General features: G+C 38.9%; 1 protein-coding gene across 1 annotated transcript in view; it reads right to left on the bottom strand.

Moving 5' to 3' along the window:
* Positions 1 to 19513, bottom strand: part of WBP4 (WW domain binding protein 4) — a 63229-nt gene that overhangs the window by 27241 nt on the left and 16475 nt on the right. Inside the window, exon 9 of the mRNA XM_021697922.1 lies at positions 13895 to 14058. Within this exon, the coding sequence (XP_021553597.1) occupies positions 13895 to 14058 (164 nt within the window). The remainder of the gene's footprint in view (positions 1 to 13894; positions 14059 to 19513) is intronic.

The raw sequence follows: 19513 nt of genomic DNA, 5'->3' as shown, positions 1-19513 counted from the left end.
TCAATAAAAATAATACATGCATCATTATAGTCTCAGAAGGAAAAGGGAGGGAGGAAGGAGTGGAAAGCTTATATAAAGAAATAATGGCTGGAGGACTTCTGGGAAGGTGGTGGAATAGGAAGGTCCTAAGCTCACCCTGTCCCATGCATACAACTGGATAATACCCACATCAGTGTAAATAGCCCAGAAAAATGACCCAAAGACTGGCAGAACAGACTCTCCACAGTTAAATGTAGAGAAGAGGCCACATCAAAGAGGGTAGGAAGGGTGGAGATGCAGTCAGAGCCACAAGACTGTGGAAGGGAGGAATGCTGTGGGCAAGGAGAAGGGAGAGAGACACTCACTTTAGGCACCAGGAACCTGCACTAGGAAGATGAATCCCTGTAACACTGCTTTGAAAACCAGAGGGGACTAATTTTGCAAGTTCTTACAATCAGTGAGCTTAACATCTGGAACTTTAAAAATCATTGGGCTTGGCTGTGGGAGAGCTGGAGGTCAATGGAACCTGAGTCCCCACCCTTAAAGAAACAGCACGACAAATAGCCCTGTGTAGAGAAAAAGCACAGAGGCAGCAGATGGAAAAATGCCTAGAGTGTACAGAAAGGAGATTTACTTACTGGTTTCAGAGTATGTGTTGGAGCACTAGGGATCTTTTGGAGGGGCAGGAATCTTTAGGATACTTTTCCAGGAACAAAGGAGGTGGCAAGTGCCATTTACCTCCCCCATACCCGTAGCCTAGACACATGGACACCTGTAGGAATCAATGCAGTGCTAATACTTTCCACTTAGCTTGCTAACAGTGCATCCCCCTCCTTCTACAGACCTGCCCCCTCCAACCCTGCAGGTCCCTTCCTGTAGCAGACCAGTGCAGACCTTGCTGGCATCGTGCCCCACCACCTCTTTCTCCTGAGGACTGGTCCCCTCCAGCCCTGTGGCAGTTTTCTAAAGTGGCTCCAGGTCCCTTCCCACAAGAGACCTACACAAACCTTGCTAACGCTATGCCCCTGCCCCCTGTATTCTCCTGAAGACTGAGACCCCTCCAAAATGCCCTTGGCCAGGGCCCACCTGAAGCGAAGCCATAAACATGGTAGTGTGCAAGCAGCCCTGATAGGGACCAGCACAATTCCAAAGTGACTTTTGTCCTGGGGTAAGGGGTAGATAACCAGACACACCAGTCCTAATGAAGCCCCAGCAGTGGGCTGGGGACAGACATCGGGTTTGACTACAGGCCCTGCCCATCAATGAAAGCTTCTTAGGCGACAACACAGGGGAAGTGCTCTGCATTTTGCTGCTATTGCATCTCTGGCAAACACCGGGTCTGACTCAAATCAAGGCGGCCCCAGACTGGCCCACTTACAACACATGAACAAAACTGTGCCCCCAAAAGGCAAAGAGAGCCATTGCAGATGACTGCTCTGAAGGCAAACACTGCTCAGCCATAGCAGTAGGATGCATACAACACACATAAGAGACACCCCCGAAGTGCCACGTGAACAGGGGGACATTGCACAGCAGGTCACTACAGAACCTCTTCTTCATTAAGTCCATTACTTTCAAGAGCAGGAGAGGTAGCTGACTTTTCTAAGACACAGAAACAGACAGAGGGAAAAAAAAAACAGACACAGAGAGTTAGAGGAAATGAATAGACAGATGAATATATCCCAAATTAAAGGACAAGACAAAATCAAAGCAAGAGAGCTAAACAAAACAGATAATACACCTGACAGAGAACTTAAAGTCATCAAGATAAAGATAGTCACTGGGCTTGAGAAAAGAGTGGAGCACCTCAGTGAGACCCTCAACAAAGAGATAGAAAACATAAAAAAGAACCAAACAGAAATGAAGAACTCAGTATATGAAACTAAAAGTACATTAAATGGAATAAATAGTAGACTAGAAGGAGCAGAAGAACGGATCACTGACCTGAAGAACAGATAATGGAAAGCCATCAAGCTGAATTGGAGAGAAAAAAAATGTAAACAGACTTAGGGAACTTGGTGACATCATCAGTGTTATAACATTCACATTATAGAGATTCTGGAAGGAGAGGAGAGAGAAAAGGGGCAGAAAATTTATTTGAAGAAATAATAGCCAAATTGGGGAAGGAAACAGAAATACAGATCCAAGAGGTGTAGACAGCCCCCAACAAAATCAACCCAAGGAGGTCCACATCAAGACACACAGTAATTAAAATGGCAAAAAGTAGAATTTTAATTTTATGCCATTTGGGTTTACAGAAGATTTCACAAGAATGCTCTATTTTTGGATAGCAGACAAAACCTGTATATATACAATGGAATATTATTTAGCAATGAGAAAGAAGGTCATCTACCATTTGTGACAACATGGTTGGATCTTGAGGGCGTTATGCTAACTGAACTAAGTTAGACAAAGAAAGGCAAATACGGTATCAATTATAGTGAAGTCTAAATCATCCAAACTCATAGAAACAGAATACTTGTGGTTACTAGGATGTGAGGGAGGCTGGGGAAATGGGGAGATTGGTCAAAGGGTACAAACTTCCAACAAGATGATTAACAATTTTGGGTATCTAATGTATAGTACGGTAATTATAGTTAACAAAACTGTATTATATACTTTAAATTTGCTAACTGACTAGATCTTAAATGTTCTCACTGTTAAAAAAAAATGGTATTTGTGTGACATGATGGAGGCGCTAGCTAACACTATTGTGGTAATCATTTTGCAATAATAAGTGTATCAAATCAACACACTGTATACCTTAAGCTTATACAGTGTGATATGTCAATTATATCTCAATAAAGTGGTAGAAAATTCTTTAGAAAATATTACAAAAGAAAAAAATAAAAATTTAAAAGGAGGCATTAACATCTGTAAAACTTAAATTATACAGGAAGTTCAATGTATTACCATATGTTTTAATATTTAAACCTTTGATGAAATACAAGATACTGGGAAAATATAAATTATCAAAGAAACTACTACTCCTCTACTACCCAAGAATAATAGCTGGAGCGTGTTAAGTTATCGGGTGCTTAGGTGTTCTAGATACCAACTGCATACATGGTGCTGTGTTAATTTGTCTTTTCCAATTTAGTCTTCACAATAAATTAGAAATTGGAACTAGTATTATGCTATTTATAAATGAAAAAATTGAGGCTCAGGTAGATTAGGCAATTTGCCCACAGTCACATAGACAGTAAGCATGAATCTAAAAAGTTATCAAAGGGCACCTGGCTGGCTCAGACGGTTAAGCGTTTGCCTTTGGCTCAGGTCATGATCCCAGGGTCCTGGGATCGAGCCCCACATTGGGCTCCTGGCTCAATGGGGAGCCTGCTTCTTCCCCTCCCTCTGCCTCTCTCCCTACTCATGCTTTCTCTCTCTCTCTGTATCTCTGTGTCTCAAATGAATAAATAAAATCTTTAAAATAAATAAATAAATAAAAAGTTATCAAAAATTAACTCCCCTAGGATTCCAGGACCAGAAGATTGTACTAGTATTTTCTTTTAAACTTTCTAATCCCCTGCCCCCAAATAAATAATGGAAAGTTACTGGAAAGTTACAGGAGGAAAAAAACCATAAAAACAAATGGAAAACCACCTAATTCACTTTATTTAGCATAAATTGGATACCAAAATCTGATATAGGTATCACACATTTAATAAAAATTAAACTACAGACCACCATTTCCCAATCTGTTTTCCACATCAAAGCTATCACTATTGAAATGTACTAAAATCTTTTTCTGATAATAACCCTTGAAAAATCTAGTAATAAAGCATGCTTCCTCAACGTAATAAGGATTATCTATCTTAAGCCAATAGTCAATATAATCCTTAATATAAATTTTAGAGACATTTGCACTGAAATCAGAAACAAAACATACATGCCCACTCTCATCACTATACCACTGGGTGTGAAAATCTAATTAAAATAAATAGAACGTGAAATAAAATCAACAGAAAATAGATCACAAAATATTTGCAGGGGAAAAAATGAAAAGAAAAACAGAACAGAAAGGAACTACTTAAGAAAACTTAGGAAAAAAAAGCAAAACAGGATATACCACCAGACAGCAGAACATTATCAAAGTATAAAATTAAAAATCACAATAATTAAATCTTTACAGTTTTGTCACAAAAACAGAGGATAATAATGGACCAGAATAGGTAGCTAGAAACAAACTGGCAAATTTAAGAATTAAACCCAAGATTAAAAAAAAGTGTCACTTAAAAATCTCATCTCATATGATACATCAAAATAATTAGGGATGGATTAAATAGTTATGTGAAAAAGAAGACAGACCACAAAAACCAGAGGAAATACAAGTATATATTTGACTTTTGGATGGAAATTATATCAATAAAAAACAGATCACAAAAGAAAAAGTTGGACTAGTTAAACCTGACAAAATTGTGCACATCAAAAACCATTATAAGCACAGTTAAAAATCAAGTCAGAAATGTGGAAAATCCACCATAACTACAACTAAACAATGGTTAGCATCTGTACTACAAAAGGTGCTTGTAGAAATAAGGAAAGACTAATAGTTCAATAGAAAAATTTGCAAAGACTATTGACAATTTATAGAAGAGTAAATATAAAACAATGATAAATATGTGAAAAAAAATTATACCAGTAAATCAAAGAAAACTAAAATGATATTTTTTGCTGAATTAGAAAATAATTATATGCAACTGATGAATCACTAAATTCAATCTCTGAAACTGATAATACTATGTTAATTGAATTTAAATAAAAAACTTAAAACAAGAAAATATTTAAAAGCTCAAGAATAATTAATGCTGAGAAGGTCCAATGCAACAGAAACTGATGGGAGTATAGATTGGTATGCTCTTTTGGAAAGTAACTGGGCACTGTGTATCAAGATTTTCAACATGTTCATAACCATTAAACAGGTATTCCATTTCTAGAAATAGTCAGAAATGTGTACAAGAGTGATATATCAATATAATAGTCAAAATGTTATAAAATCCGAAAGTGCTGAAATAACCTAAATGCCCAACAGAAAGGGAATGGCTGGGTAAAATCAAAGTACATCTAAATGATTAAATTTTATATAGCAATTAAAAATAACATTTACAAAATTTTAAGAAGTACAAAAGTATTAATATAATGCTAAACAGATGGGAGGAAAAGATGGCGGAGGAGTAGGGGACCCTATTCCAACCAGTCCCCTGAATTGAGCTGTATATCTACCAGAGCAGTCTGAACACCCACGAAATCAGTCTGAGATGTAAGAAAATATATCTGGATCTCTACAAACAGAATATGGCAAGCAGTTGGTGTCAAGGTACGAAGTGGGGAGGTGTGATTCCGTGGGCATATATCGGAGGATAAATGAAAGGGGGCGGGAGCCGAGCCATCGGGATACTACACCACCAGTGAGCAATGGCCTCCCGCACTGGGGACCGGGCACAAGCTCGCAGACGGGTAGCGACGGGGAAAGGACTTTAGGGCAGCCCCCCGGACTGAAACCAGAGCCGCTGGGCCATGTGTGTGAATTGGGGACGGCTGGCAGTTTTATAAGCACAAAGGGCAAAAATGTGCCCCGACCTGGAGGCAACGACTGGGAGCGCTGCTGAGGGGCACACAACCCAGGACGCTGCAGTTTTTTAGCAGCACAGAGAGAAACGGTGAGGGTGTAGACTGGAGAGCTCACTGAAGAACAGACTGCGATCTCTCTGCTCTGAGGCAGAGGGTTGGAAGCGGTCTCTTCTGCTCTGACTCTCGGAAGAGACGCGGAAAGCCTCCAGGGAAAGCCACAAGAGAACAAAAGCCCCCAAAAACCGATTTTCACTGAGCCCATCCCCCCGCAAAGGGAACAGTGCAATTCTGCCCAAACAGGGTTCCCTGAGTAACAGTGCAACAGGCCCCCCCTCCTCCAGAAGGCTGGGAGAACAAGAGGCCAACAACCCTAAGGTTCCTATGAACAGGTGCATCTTGCTTGGGTTGTGGTCAGTAATTTGGACACTGTACATTCCCTCAACCATCCCTCAACAGAATGACTAGGAGGAGGAACCCCCAAAACAGGAAAGACTCAGAGACTGTGACTTCTGCCACAGATTTATAAATGGATACAGATATAACCAAGATGCCGGAAATGGACTTCAGGGTAACAGTTATGAAGACGATGGCTAGAATGGAGAAATCAATTAATGGCAGAAATGAAAGCAGAACTTAAAAATGCTATCAGTGAGATCCAATCTAATCTAGATACTCTAACAGCTAGGGTAAACAAGGCAGAAGAACGAATTAGTGATCCAGAAGACAAACTGACAGAAAAGAAGGAAAAAAGGAGGCCTGGGAGAAACAGCTTAAAATCCATGAAAACAGAATTAGAGAAATAAGTGATGCCATGAAACGTTCCAATGTCAGAATTATTTGGATCCCCAGGGGAGTGGAGAGAGAGATAGGAAGAGATGATATAGTTGAGCAAATCGTAGCTGAGAACTTCCCTAATCTAGGGAATGAAACAAGCATTCGTGTCCTAGAGGCAGAGAGGACCCCACTCAAGATCAAGGAAAACAGACCAACGCCCTGGCATGTAATAGTAAAACTCGCAAATCTTAGAACCAAGGAAACCATCTTAAGGGCAGGTAGGGGGAAGAGATTCCTTAGGTACAGAGGGAGGAACATCAGAATAACATCAGACCTATCCACCGAGACCTGGTAAGCCAGAAAGGGCTGGCAAGACATATTCAGGGTACTAATTGAGAAGAACATGCAGCCAAGAATACTTTATCCAGCAAAGCTGTCATTCAGAATGGATGGAGAGATGCAGAGCTTCCAAGACCGGCAGAAACTGAAAGAATGTGTGACCGCTAAGCCAGCCCTGCAAGAAATATTAAGGGGGTTTCTTTTTTTATTTTTATTTTTTAAAGATTTTATTTATTTATTTGAGAGAGAGAATGAGAGAGAGAGAGCACATGAGAGGGAGGAGGGGCAGAGGGAGAAGCAGACTCCCTGCTGAGCAGGGAGCCCGATGCGGGACTCGATCCCGGGACTCCAGGATCATGACCTGAGCCGAAGGCAGTCGCTAAACCAACTGAGCCACCCAGGTGCCCTTAAGGGGGTTTCTATTAAAGAAAAAAGACCCCAAGAGTGATACAGAATAGAAATTTAGAGAGACAATCTATAGAAACAAGGACTTCACAGGCAACATGATGACAATACATATCTTTCAATAATCACTCTAAACATGAACGGCCTAAATGCCCTCATAAAACGGCACAGGGTTGCAGACTGGATAAAAAGACAGGACCTATCCATATGCTGCCTACAAGAGACTCATTTTGAACCTAAAGATATATCCAGACTGGAAGTGAAGGGATGGAGATCCATCTTCCATGCCAATGGACCTCAAAAGAAAGCTGGGGTAGCAATTCTTACAACAGACAAATTAGATTTTAAGCTAAAGACTATAGTTAGAGACACAGAAGGACACTGTATCATTCTTAAAGGGTCTATCCAACAAGAAGATCTAACCATTGTAAATATCTACGCCCCCAACATGGGAGCAGCCAAATACATAAGTCAACTGTTAACCAAAAAAGGCATATTGACAATAATACATTAATTGTAGGAGACCTCAATACTCCACTCTCAGCAACAGACAGATCATCCAAGCAGAAAATCAACAAAGAAACAAAAGCTTTGAATGACACACTGGACCAAATGGACCTCATAGACATATACAGAACATTCCACCCTAAAACAACAGAATACTCATTCTTCTCAAGCGCACATGGAACTTTCTCCAGAATAGAACACATACTGGGTCACAAATCAGGTCTCAACCGATACCAAAAGATTGAGATTATTCCCTGCATATTCTCAGACCATAATGCTTTAAAACTGGAACTTAATCACAAAAAAAAATTTGGAAGAAATTCAAACACTTGGAAGCTAAAGACCACTCGGCTCAAGAATGTTTGGGTCAACCAGGAAATCAAAGAAGAACTTAAACAATTCATGGAAACCAACGAGAACAAAAACACATCGGTCCAAAATCTATGGGATACTGCAAAGGCAGTCCTAAGGGGAAAATACGTAGCCATCCAAGCCTCACTCAAAAAAATAGAAAAATTCCGAATTCACCAAGCAACTTTACACCTTAAAGAACTGGAGAAAAAGCAACAAACAATGCCTAAGCCATGCATTAGAAGAGAAATAATTAAGATTAGAGCAGAGATCAATGAATTAGAAACCAGAAACACAGTAGATGAGATCAACAAAACTAAAAGCTGGTTCTCTGAAGGAATTAATAAGACCGATAAACCACTGGCCAGACTTATCCAAAACAAAAGAGAAAGGACCCAAATTAATAAAATTATGAATGAAAGGGGAGAGATCAAAACTAACACCAAGGAAACAGAAACAATTACTAGAAATTATTATCAACAACTATATGCCAATAAATTAAGCAACCTGGAAGAAACGGATGCCTTCCTGGAAACCTATAAACTACCAAGACTGAAACAGGAAGAAACCTGAATAGGCCAGTAATCAGAAACGAGATTGAAGCAGTGATCAAAAACCTCCCAAAAAAACAAGAGTCCAGGGCCTGATGGATTCCCTGGAGAATTCTACTGAACATTCAAAGAAGAAATAATACCCATTCTCCTGAAGCTGTTTCAAAAAACAGAAGCAGAAGGAAAACTTCCAGACTCATTCTATGAGGCCAACATTACCTTAATCCCCAAACCAGGCAAAGACCCCATCAAAAAGGAGAATTTCAGACCGATATCCCTGATGAATGTGGATTCCAAAATTCTCAACAAAATCCTAGCTAATAGGATCCAACAATACATTAAAAGGATCATCCATCACAACCAAGTGGGATTTATCCCCAGGACGCAAGGGTGGTTCAACATTTGCAAATTAATCAATGTACTAGAACACATTAATAAGAGGAGAGAGAAGAACCATATGGTCCACTCAATTAATGCAGAAAAAGTATTTGACAAAATACAGCATCCTTTTTTTTTTTTTAAGATTTTATTTATTTATTTGAGAGAGAGAATGAGACAGAGAGAGAGAGCATGAGAGGGGGGAGGATCAGAGGGAGAAGCAGACTCCCTGCTAAGCAGGGAGTCTGATGCAGGACTCGATCCCAGGACTCCAGGATCATGACCTGAGCCGAAGGCAGTCGCTTAACCAACTGAGCCACCCAGGCGCCCCCAGCATCCTTTCTTGATTAAAACTCTTCAGAGTATAGGGATAGAGGGAACATTCCTCAATTTCATAAAATCCATCTATGAAAAACCCACACTGAATATCATCCTCAATGGGGAAAGCTGAGAGCCTTTCCCTTAAGATCAGGAACACAACAAGGATGCCCACTCTCACCACTATTGTTCAACATAGTACTGGAAGTCCTAGCAACAGCAATCAGACAACAAAAAGAAATAAAAGGTATTCAAATTGGCAAAGAAGTCAAACTCCCTCTCTTCACAGATGATACTTTTTGTGGAAAATCCGAAAGACTCCACCCCCAAATTACTAGAACTCATACAGCAATTCAATAACGTGGCAGAATACAAAAATCAATGCACAGAAATCGACTGCTTTCTTATACACTAACAATGCAACTGGAGAAAGAGAAATTAGAGAATCGATTCCATTTACAATAGCACCAAAACCCGTAAGATACCTCGGAATAAACCTAACCAAAGAGGTAAAGGAACTACATTCTAGGAACTACAGAACACTCATGAAAGAAATTGAAGGAGACACAAAAAGATGGAAAAACATTCCATGCTCGTGGATCGGAAGAATAAACATTGTTAAAATGTCTATGCTGCCCAGAGCAATGTATACCTTCAACGTCATCCTGATCAAAATTCCAATGACATTTTTCAAAGTGCTGAAACAAACAATCCTAAAATTTGTATGGAATCAGAAAAGACCCCGAATTGCCAAGGAAATGTTGAAAAAGAAAAACAAAGCTGGGGCATCACATTGCCTGATTTCAAGCTATATTACAACGCCATGATCACCAAGACAGCATGGTACTGGCACAAAAACAGATATAGAGACCAATGGAACAGAATAGAGAGCCCAGATACAGACCGTTAACTCTATGGTCAAATAATCTTTGACAAAGCAGCAAAAAATATGCAATGGAAAAAAGACAGTCTCTTCAATAAATTGGGCAGCCACATGCAGAAGAATGAAACGCGACCATTCTCTAACACCATACACAAAGATAAACTCAAAATGGATGAAAGACCTCAAGGTGAGACAGGAATCCATCAAAATCCTAGAGGAGAACATAGGCAGTAACCTCTTCGACATCAGCCACTGCAACTTCTTTCATGATACATCTCCAAAGGCAAGGGAAACAAAAGCAAAAATGAACTTTTGGGACTTCATCAAGATAAAAAGCTTCTGCACAGCAAAGGAAACAGTCAACAAAACAAAGAGGCAACCCACAGAATGGGAGAAGATATCTGCAAATGACACTATAGACAAAGGGCTGATATCCAAGATCTATAAAGAACTTCTCAAACTCAACACCCAAAAAACAAATAATCAAGTCAAAAAATGGGCAGAAGACATGAACAGACACTTCTCCAAAGACGACATACAAATGGCTAACAGGCACATGAAAAAGTGTTCATCATCATTAGCCATCAGGGAAATTCAAATCAAAACCACACTGAGATACCACCTTACACCAGTTAGAATGGCAAAAATTGCCAAGGCAAGAAACAACCAATGTTGAAGAGGTTGTGGAGAAAGGGAAACCCACTTACACTGTTGGTGGGAATGCAAGTTGGTACAGCCACTTCGGAAAACAGTGTGGAGGTTCCTCAAAAAATTAAAAATAGAGCTACCCTATGACCCAGCAATTGCACTCCTGGGTATTTACCGCAAAGACACAGATGTAGTGAAAAGAAGGGCCATATGCAGCCCAATGTTCATAGCAGCAATGTCTGCAGTAGCCAAACTGTGGAAAGAGTCGAGATGCCCTTCAACGGACGAATGGATAAAGAAGATGTGGTCCATATGTACAATGGAATATTACTCAGCCATCAGAAAGGATGAATATCCAACTTTTATATCAACATGGATGGGACTGGAGGGGATTATGCTAAGTGAATTAAGTCAAGCAGACAAAGTCAATTATCATATGGTTTCACCTATTTGTGGAACATAAGGAATAGCATGGAAGACATTAGGAGAAGGAAGGGAAAAATGAAGAGGGGGAAATTGGAGGGGGAGATGAACCATGAGAGACTATGGACTCCGGGAAACAAACTGAGGGTTTTAGAGGGGAGGGGTGCAGGTGGATGGGTTAGCCAGGTGATGGGTATTAAGGAGGGCACGTACTGCATGGAGCACTGGGTGTTATATGAAAACAATGAATCATGGAACACTACATCAAAAATAATGATGTACTGTATGGTGACGAATGTAACATAATAAAATAAATTAAATTTAAAAAATATATAATGCTAAATAGGGAAAAAGATAAAAACTAGGGAAAATACTTAAAAATGTTACTATTTTTGGGGTGCCTGGGTGGCTCAGTCATTAAGCACCTGCCTTCAGCTCAGGTCATGATCCCAGGGTCCTGGGATCGAGCCCCACATCGGGCTCCCTGCTCCACGGGAAGCCTGCTTCTCCCTCTCCCACTCCCCCTGCTTGTGTTCCCTCTCTCGCTGTGTCTCTGTCAAATAAATAAAATCTTAAAAAAAAAAAAGTTACTATTTTTTATTATTTATTAAAAATGCTACTATCTCTTAGTAACCGAGTTATTCTTATGCTTTTCTTCAATTCCAAAAATTTTTTATAATAAAAATATATTGGTTATTTTTAGGGGGGAACCTCTTAAAAATTAGGTTTTATCTACTTAGGAAGTCAGACATCATAATCCATCACATGTAAAACTGGCTGACTCGGTTAAAATTTAACAAGAATGGTTTTACAGTGTATTTATCGCATGGGAAACCAAATACCTGAATTTTAAGGAATCTTAGCTTTAAGTATAGGAGATGTTGGTATAGTAAGGCCATCTTCCTACTGTAAGTCACTTAAAAAAGTCACTGAGGGGCTGAAGTAATGCAGTCTATTATTTCTGCAATTTCAGTACACATAGTCAGCATGGCTTATCATGGTGCCTGGCAGTATGCTGCATTAAAATGCATTTTTTCTAATATTACATTAAGTAACAAATACAACCTAACCTATCATAATAATGGTAACATTCTGACAGCAGTTTTAATCTATACTATGGTATGTTATCCCTGGAGAATTAATTCTTATTAGAACAGCATACAGATCTTCCTTCACTTATGATGGGGTTATGTCCCAATAAACCCACTGTAATTTGAAAGTATTAAGTTGAAAATGCATTTAGTACACCTAACCTACTTAACATCATAGCTTAGCCTAGCCTACCTTAAATAAGCTGAGAACATGTATATTAGAATAAGTTGGGCAAAATCATCTAACACAAAGCCTATTTTATATAAAACATTGAATACATGTAATTTATTGACTACTATACTGACAGTGACAAACAGGATGGTTTGAAGTATACTAGCTGTTTACTCACATGGTCACATGGCTGCCTGGGAGTGTATGAAAGAGAATTGTACAGCAGTGTATTGCTAGGCAGGGTGAAAAGAGATAAAAATTCAAAATTTGAAGTACAGTTTCTACTGAATGCATATCTCTTTTACACCATCTTAAAATTAAAAAATCCCAAGTCAAACCATTATGAGTTGGGGACTGTCAGTATAAAGCTGGCCAAAACCTGCATTATTCTATCTTATGAAAAAATATGATCTTGAAAAGTACAGTTTTAATAATAAATAATTTCACTATAGAAGTATCCACAGAGTAGTCATCTTACATTACCAATTCAAAGCATTAATGTTTTTGGAGAAAAACTGCTAACTCACGTACTTTTTTTTTCTACCTGAAGATTTATTTAAACATTTAAGAAACACTAATTTGTGGAGCTGGGGGTGACTTCTTCCTTTTATTGTGTAAATGCTCCCAAGACAATAACTAATTTAAACATATAAACTAATAATTTAAATCAGGTAACATCCCTACCATGATCTTGTTTAATTGATAAAACTGTTCTGTTTCTTCAATACTGGCTTTATTTTATTTTATTTTTTAAAATATTCTATTTATTTATGAGAGAGAGAGAGATGGCAGGAGCGGGAGGAGGGGCAGAGGGAGACGAGAAGCAGATTCCCTGCTAAGCAGGGAGCCCAACGCGCGGATGGGGCTTGATCCCAGGACCCTGGTATCATGACCTGAGCTGAAGGCAGACATCTAACCAGACACCCTTGAATATTGGCTTTAAAACTTCGGTGAAGTGTCGTAAACCACTTTTAAGATAGTAACAAAATAAAAGCTTTTTTCCTTGTCTTTAGACATATCCTATGAAGCCTTTATTGAATATGCAGATACTTGTTTGTCCAACAGAATGATGGTGAGTGTGAGAATGCCCATGTGTACATGGTGTGAGTTAGTGTGTGAATGTGTGGTCAAAAGAAATGTTATATTTGGGTAAGAATAAAAAAGATCATTAGAGGTTGGTTGCACTAAGTAATGCACAGAATCGCTGAATCACTTTATTATACACCTGAAACAAATATAACACTATCTTAACTATACTGGAATTAAAATAAATAAATAGCATCTCTCCTACAAAAAAAAAAAAAACCAAACCTCATTAACTTACTTTTTAAAATGACCACTAGTTCACAATTTCAAATACTTAAAAATACTCTAGGAATAAAAAAAAATGAACCACACCTTTAATGAGCACCTTATCCTTGCAATTAGTTACTGTAATGTATGGAAGTACTGAGACAGAAAATAAAATTTGTAGTAACAGTGGGATTAAGTTTCAGGTACTTACTGAGACTCAACTTGCTGTTTAATTTCTTGCCATTCCCCATATGGGTTTGACTTTTTATGAGCTTTGGATTTTTCTTCATTTGGACCTGATGAATTTTGGTCTTGGATATTTTTTTCTTTCTGTGTTTCTGGTTCAATTCCTTTATCACTATTTTTATTTTTTTCCTGAAATGTCAAAGTCAAGAAATAACATACTTCAAGCAAAACTACAGGGACACAATTTAACATAATCTTATTGATTTATAAATAATGATACATTAACTCAACATTTTTAATTGCACATAACACAAAAAATATACATAAAAGAATTTTAACGCTTGATTAGGTTTTTTATTATGTCAAATGTTAAGACACCATGGGCCAAGGCTGGTTTTTAAAATAATCTAATATGATTCTATTAATATTCTGCAATTTTTAAAATATTTATTTATGTGACACAGAAAGAGCACAAGCAGGGGGAGTAGCAGGCAGAGGGAGAGGAAGAAGCAGGCTTCCTGCTGAGCAGGGAGCCCGATATGGGGCTCGATCCTAGGACCCTGGGATCATGACCTGAGCCAAAAGCAGATGCTTAACCGACTGAGTCACCCAGGCACCCCAATGTTCTACAATTAAGACATAAACTGGCCTTTTTTATCCTCTCTTCTCCTCTTTTCTGCCTTCTCTCCTTACTTATATATCCAATAGTAATCTCCCCTTATACTGTGTCTTTTCTGAATTTAATGCCACGTCATTAGACCCTAATACACTATCTACTTAAAGAACTCCCTCAATCTATCAGTCTTAACTGAACTCTGCCTTCACATTGAGGTGACTGCCAAAGCCTCAATGGAATATATAACTGGTAACTATGTGAAATGAGAAAAAGACACACCCTTGATGTAGAAGTAGGTCCCATGATGCCCTTGGCTAGAGCTAGAATTTTTATGGCACCCCTTCATCTGGGAAAACAAAGCTCTATCGTCCAGTTAAGCAAATAAACCATACACTAGATTTCAGTCTATTTGCAAAATGCACAACCGTGGGTGGCAGTCCTAGGACACTGTTCTGTCTGTAATTCTTTGAATGGGTATTAACTCATTGCCTCATACTGTTCCATCATAAAACTAGGAGGCAGTATCCACTTTCTCTTAGCATTCTTGACTATTTCCAGGCTGTGACTTTTTTTTAAATAAAAGATTTTTATTGTGATTATAATGTATGTTTTGATTCTAATGCAATGTACTAAATGCCTCCTCCTCTGAGGTTCATACCACCTCTATACAGTTCTCTCCCATGCTTCCTTACACGATAGTGACTTTTGGCCACTACTCCATATTCACTGATGACTTTAACCATGTTCTTTCTATTCAAACTCATCATCCTGGACCTTAAAAATTCCCTAGCCTGTTCTGTGAGCTTCACAATCAAGGACTTTGGCCTTCAACTGTATTTCAGCCACTTAATGTTATATAAGATATTTTCCCTCACATACAGCACATAGTAGTATTCAAATACTAAATCCTTACATCAATGTACTTTTTAATTTGAACTATATCATCACTCAAAAATGACCTACCTGTAAATTTTAAAACTCCAAAAGCACCCCACCTTTAACCACAGTAAGTTTTTCTTCTGGCTTTCTGGCTTCCTTACTTGTTACCATCTCTAATGCCTTAACTTCTCCTTGTGCTCGGAGTTTGTTGACCTTGTCTAGATTTTACATCATTACAGAGCTTTACATCCACAGGGAATCGTTTTACTTTTTACCTTATTTTATCAACATGGTAAGTGTACTCTTTAATCCCCATCACCTATTTCACCCATCCCCCACCCACCTTCCCTCTGGTAACCATCAGTTTGTTCTCTACAGTTAAAGGTCTGTTTCTTGGTTTATTTCTCCCTCTTTTTCCCCTTTGCTCGTTTATTTAGTTTCTTAAATTCCACACAAATGAGATCATATGGTATTTATCTTTCTCTGACTTATTTCACTTAGCATTATATTCTGAGCTCCATTCATGTCATTGCAAAGGGCAAGATTTCATTCCTTTTTTATGGCTGAATAATATCCCACTGTATATACATACACCAATCTTTATTCATCTATCAGTGAGCATTTGGGCTGCTTCCATAGTTTGACTATTCTAAATAATGCTGCAGTAAACACAGGGGTGCATATATCCCTCTTTGTGTTTTTGTATTTTTGGGGTAAATACCCAGCAGTGCTGGATCCTAGGGCAGTTCTATTTTTATCTTTGTGAGGAACCTCCACACTGTTTTCCACAGCGTCTACACCAGTTTGTATTCCCACCAACAGTGTGTGAGAGGGTTCCTTTTTCTCCATTTCCTTGCCAACACCCGTTGTTTCTTGTTTTAGATTTTAGCCATTCTGACAGGTATGAGGTGATTATTTCCTTGTAGTTTTGATTTGCATTTTCCTGATGATTAGTGATGCCGAGCACAGATTTTACATCCTTCATTAAAGAGCTCCAGGTCCACATGGAATTACTTTATAAACATTCTTTTTGCTAGCACCCTTAAATATCTTTGTTCCTGTTTGTCTCTTGTGTGGAGCCTAAACACCTCCAACACAGACCTATCCAATCATTGCTCTGTCAAATGTTACATGGGAAAAAAAAAAATCACACAACCAGACTTCAAGTTATATTACAAAGCTGAAGTAATCAAAACAGTATGGGGGGCGCCTGGGTGGCTCAGTCATTAAGCGTCTGCCTTCAGTTCAGGTCATGATCCCAGGGTCCTGGGATCGAGCCCTGCACTGGGCTCCCTGCTCCACCGGAAGCCTGCTTCTCCCTCTCCCACTCCCCCTGCTTGTGTTCCCTCTCTTGCTGTGTCTCTCTCTGTCAAATAAATAAATAAATAAATAAATAAATCTTTAAAAAAAAAACAACAACAGTATGGTACTTTTTTATGGCTGAATAATATTCCACTGTATATACATACACCACATCTTTATCTATTCATCTATCAGTGAGCATTTGGGCTGCAAATGCTCACTGAAATAGGCATATAGATCCATGGAACAGAACAGAAACCCAGAAATGAACCCACAATTTTATGGTCAATTAATCTTTGACAAAACAGGAAAGAATATACAACAGGAAAAAGACCATCCTCAACAAATGGTATTGGGAAAACTGGACAGCTATATGCAAAAGAATGAAACTGGACCACTTTCTTATACCATACACACAAATAAATTCAAAATGGATTAAAGACCTAAATGTGAGACCTGAAACCATAAATCCTAGAAGAAAGCACAGGTAAGTAAGGTCTCTAACATTGGCTGTAGCAACATTTTTCTAGATATGTCTCCTGAAGGAAGGGAAATAAAAGCAAAAATAAACTATTGGGACTACATAAAAAAAAAAGCTTCTGCACAGCAAAGGAAACAATCAACAAAACTAAAAGGCCACCTATTGAATGGGAGAAGAGATTTTGCTAATGACATAACCAATAAAGGGTTAGTAGCTAAAATATACAAAAAACTTATACAAACTAACACCCAAACAACAAAGAATCCAATTAAATGGGCAGAACACATGAACAGACATTTTTGCAAAGACATACAGATGACCAACACATGAAAAAGATACTCAGTATCACTGATCATCAGGGAAATGCAAATCAAAACTACAAGAAATAATGTTTATTGCAGAATTATTTACAATAGCCAAACACTGGAAGCAAAACTATGGAAGTCAAACCCCTAAGCAGACTATGGAAGCCAAACCGCTATGTTTATTGCAGCATTATTTACAATAGCCAAACTATGGAAGCAGCCCAAGTGCTCATCGAGATAGATGAATAAATATATGGTATATGTATATACAACAGATTATTCAGCCGTAAAAAAAGGAATGAAAGCTTGCCATCTGCAATGACATGGATGGAGCTAGAGTATAATGTTAAGTGAAATAAATCAGAGAAAGATAAATACCATATGATTTCACTTGTGTGGAATTTAAGAAACAAAACAAACAAGCAAAAGGAAAAAAAAGAGAGAGAGAGATAAACCAAGAAACAGACTCTTTACTATAGAGAACAAACTGATAGTTACCAGAGGGGAGGTGGGCAGGGGAATGGGTGAAATAGGTGATGGGGATTAAGGAGTGCACTTGTGATAAGCATCGGGTGATGTACGGAATTGTTGAGTCACTACACTATACACCTGAAACTAATATTACACTGTATGTTAAGTGTACTAGAATTAAAAAAAAAATCACACAACCATACAAACTGGTAAGACTTCAAGGTTTATGATATCCAGTGTCAGCAGAGACTTTAACACTGCTTAGAAATGTGTCTCCAGGTATTTCTTCCCTTAGTCCTCAGCGGTTATTTTTTTTTATTATTTTTTATTTTTTTAAAGATTTTATTTATTTATTTGAGACAGAGAGAATGAGAGACAGAGAGCATGAGAGGGAGGAGGGTCAGAGGGAGAAGCAGACTCCCCGCCGAGCAGGGAGCCCGACGCGGGACTCGATCCCGGGACTCCAGGATCATGACCTGAGCCGAAGGCAGTCGCTTAACCAACTGAGCCATCCAGGTGCCCCGGTCCTCAGCGGTTATTAAAAAGAAATATTCAGCTACAAACGGCTGAGTAAATAATGGTGTATTCATACCACATTAAAGCTATCTATCCGTTATTTTGGTGGATGAAGACTTATTGATGTCTTTGTGACAGATTAAACTGTAAAGCAATTAAGACCTTATTATAGTATGACTCCATGTTTCATTTTATTTTAAAGATTTTATTTATTTATTTGAAGGAGAGAGAGAGCATGCGCCAAGTGGGGGGTTGGAGCAGAGGGAGAGGGAGGAGCAGGCTCTCCCCGCTAAGCAGGGAGCCTGATGCAGGGCTAATTCCAAGACCCTGGGATCATGACCTGAGCTGAAGGCAGATGCCCAACCGACTGAGCCACCCAGACGCCCCCAGTATGACTCCATATTTTAAAATAATGTATGCGAGTCGGAATAAAAAAAAAGTTAAAGACCAAGAAAACACCAAGGTGTTACAGTGATTTCTCTGGGAAGTAGCAGGGTTATAGGTAGTCTGTCTTTATCTGTATTTTGTAATATTTTATCTGCTTGAAATTTATCAGTCCAGGTTGGATGCTGGATATAAACATTGTGAGGTGGGGGTGCCTGGCTGGCTCAGTCCGTGGAGCATGTGACTCTTGATCTCAGGGTTTTGAGTCCAAGCCCCCATGTTGGGTTTACTTAAAAAGAAAAAAGAAGATATTACTTAAAAAGAAAATAAAAGAACAACAACACAGAAATATAAACACTGTGAGACGGCTACTATAAGGGCTTTGCTGCTGCGCCTCTGCAAACTGGACACATCCCTTGGCCTGCGTTCCACCAAGAATTACAGGGTAGTAGAGAAAGTCCAGGCAACAACAAGATCCTAGATGTGGCCTGGGAGTACCCTCTCTCCAGCATCCTTGAATTTCCTTCACTACTCAGGCCAGTAATGTCATCCATGTATCAATGCTATGTGTCTTTTCTGCTTTGCCACCTGGGCTCCTGAGTGTTCCTGGAATGATCACAAAGCAGGACTAGCAATACTACAGAAATATCTAATTTTACTTTTCTACCATGGCTGGGGATTCAGCAGTAC

The sequence above is a fragment of the Neomonachus schauinslandi genome, chromosome 3 (genome assembly GCF_002201575.2).
Source record: "Neomonachus schauinslandi chromosome 3, ASM220157v2, whole genome shotgun sequence".
NCBI lineage: Eukaryota > Metazoa > Chordata > Mammalia > Carnivora > Phocidae > Neomonachus > Neomonachus schauinslandi.
This window is presented reverse-complemented; position numbering and strand designations above follow the sequence as displayed.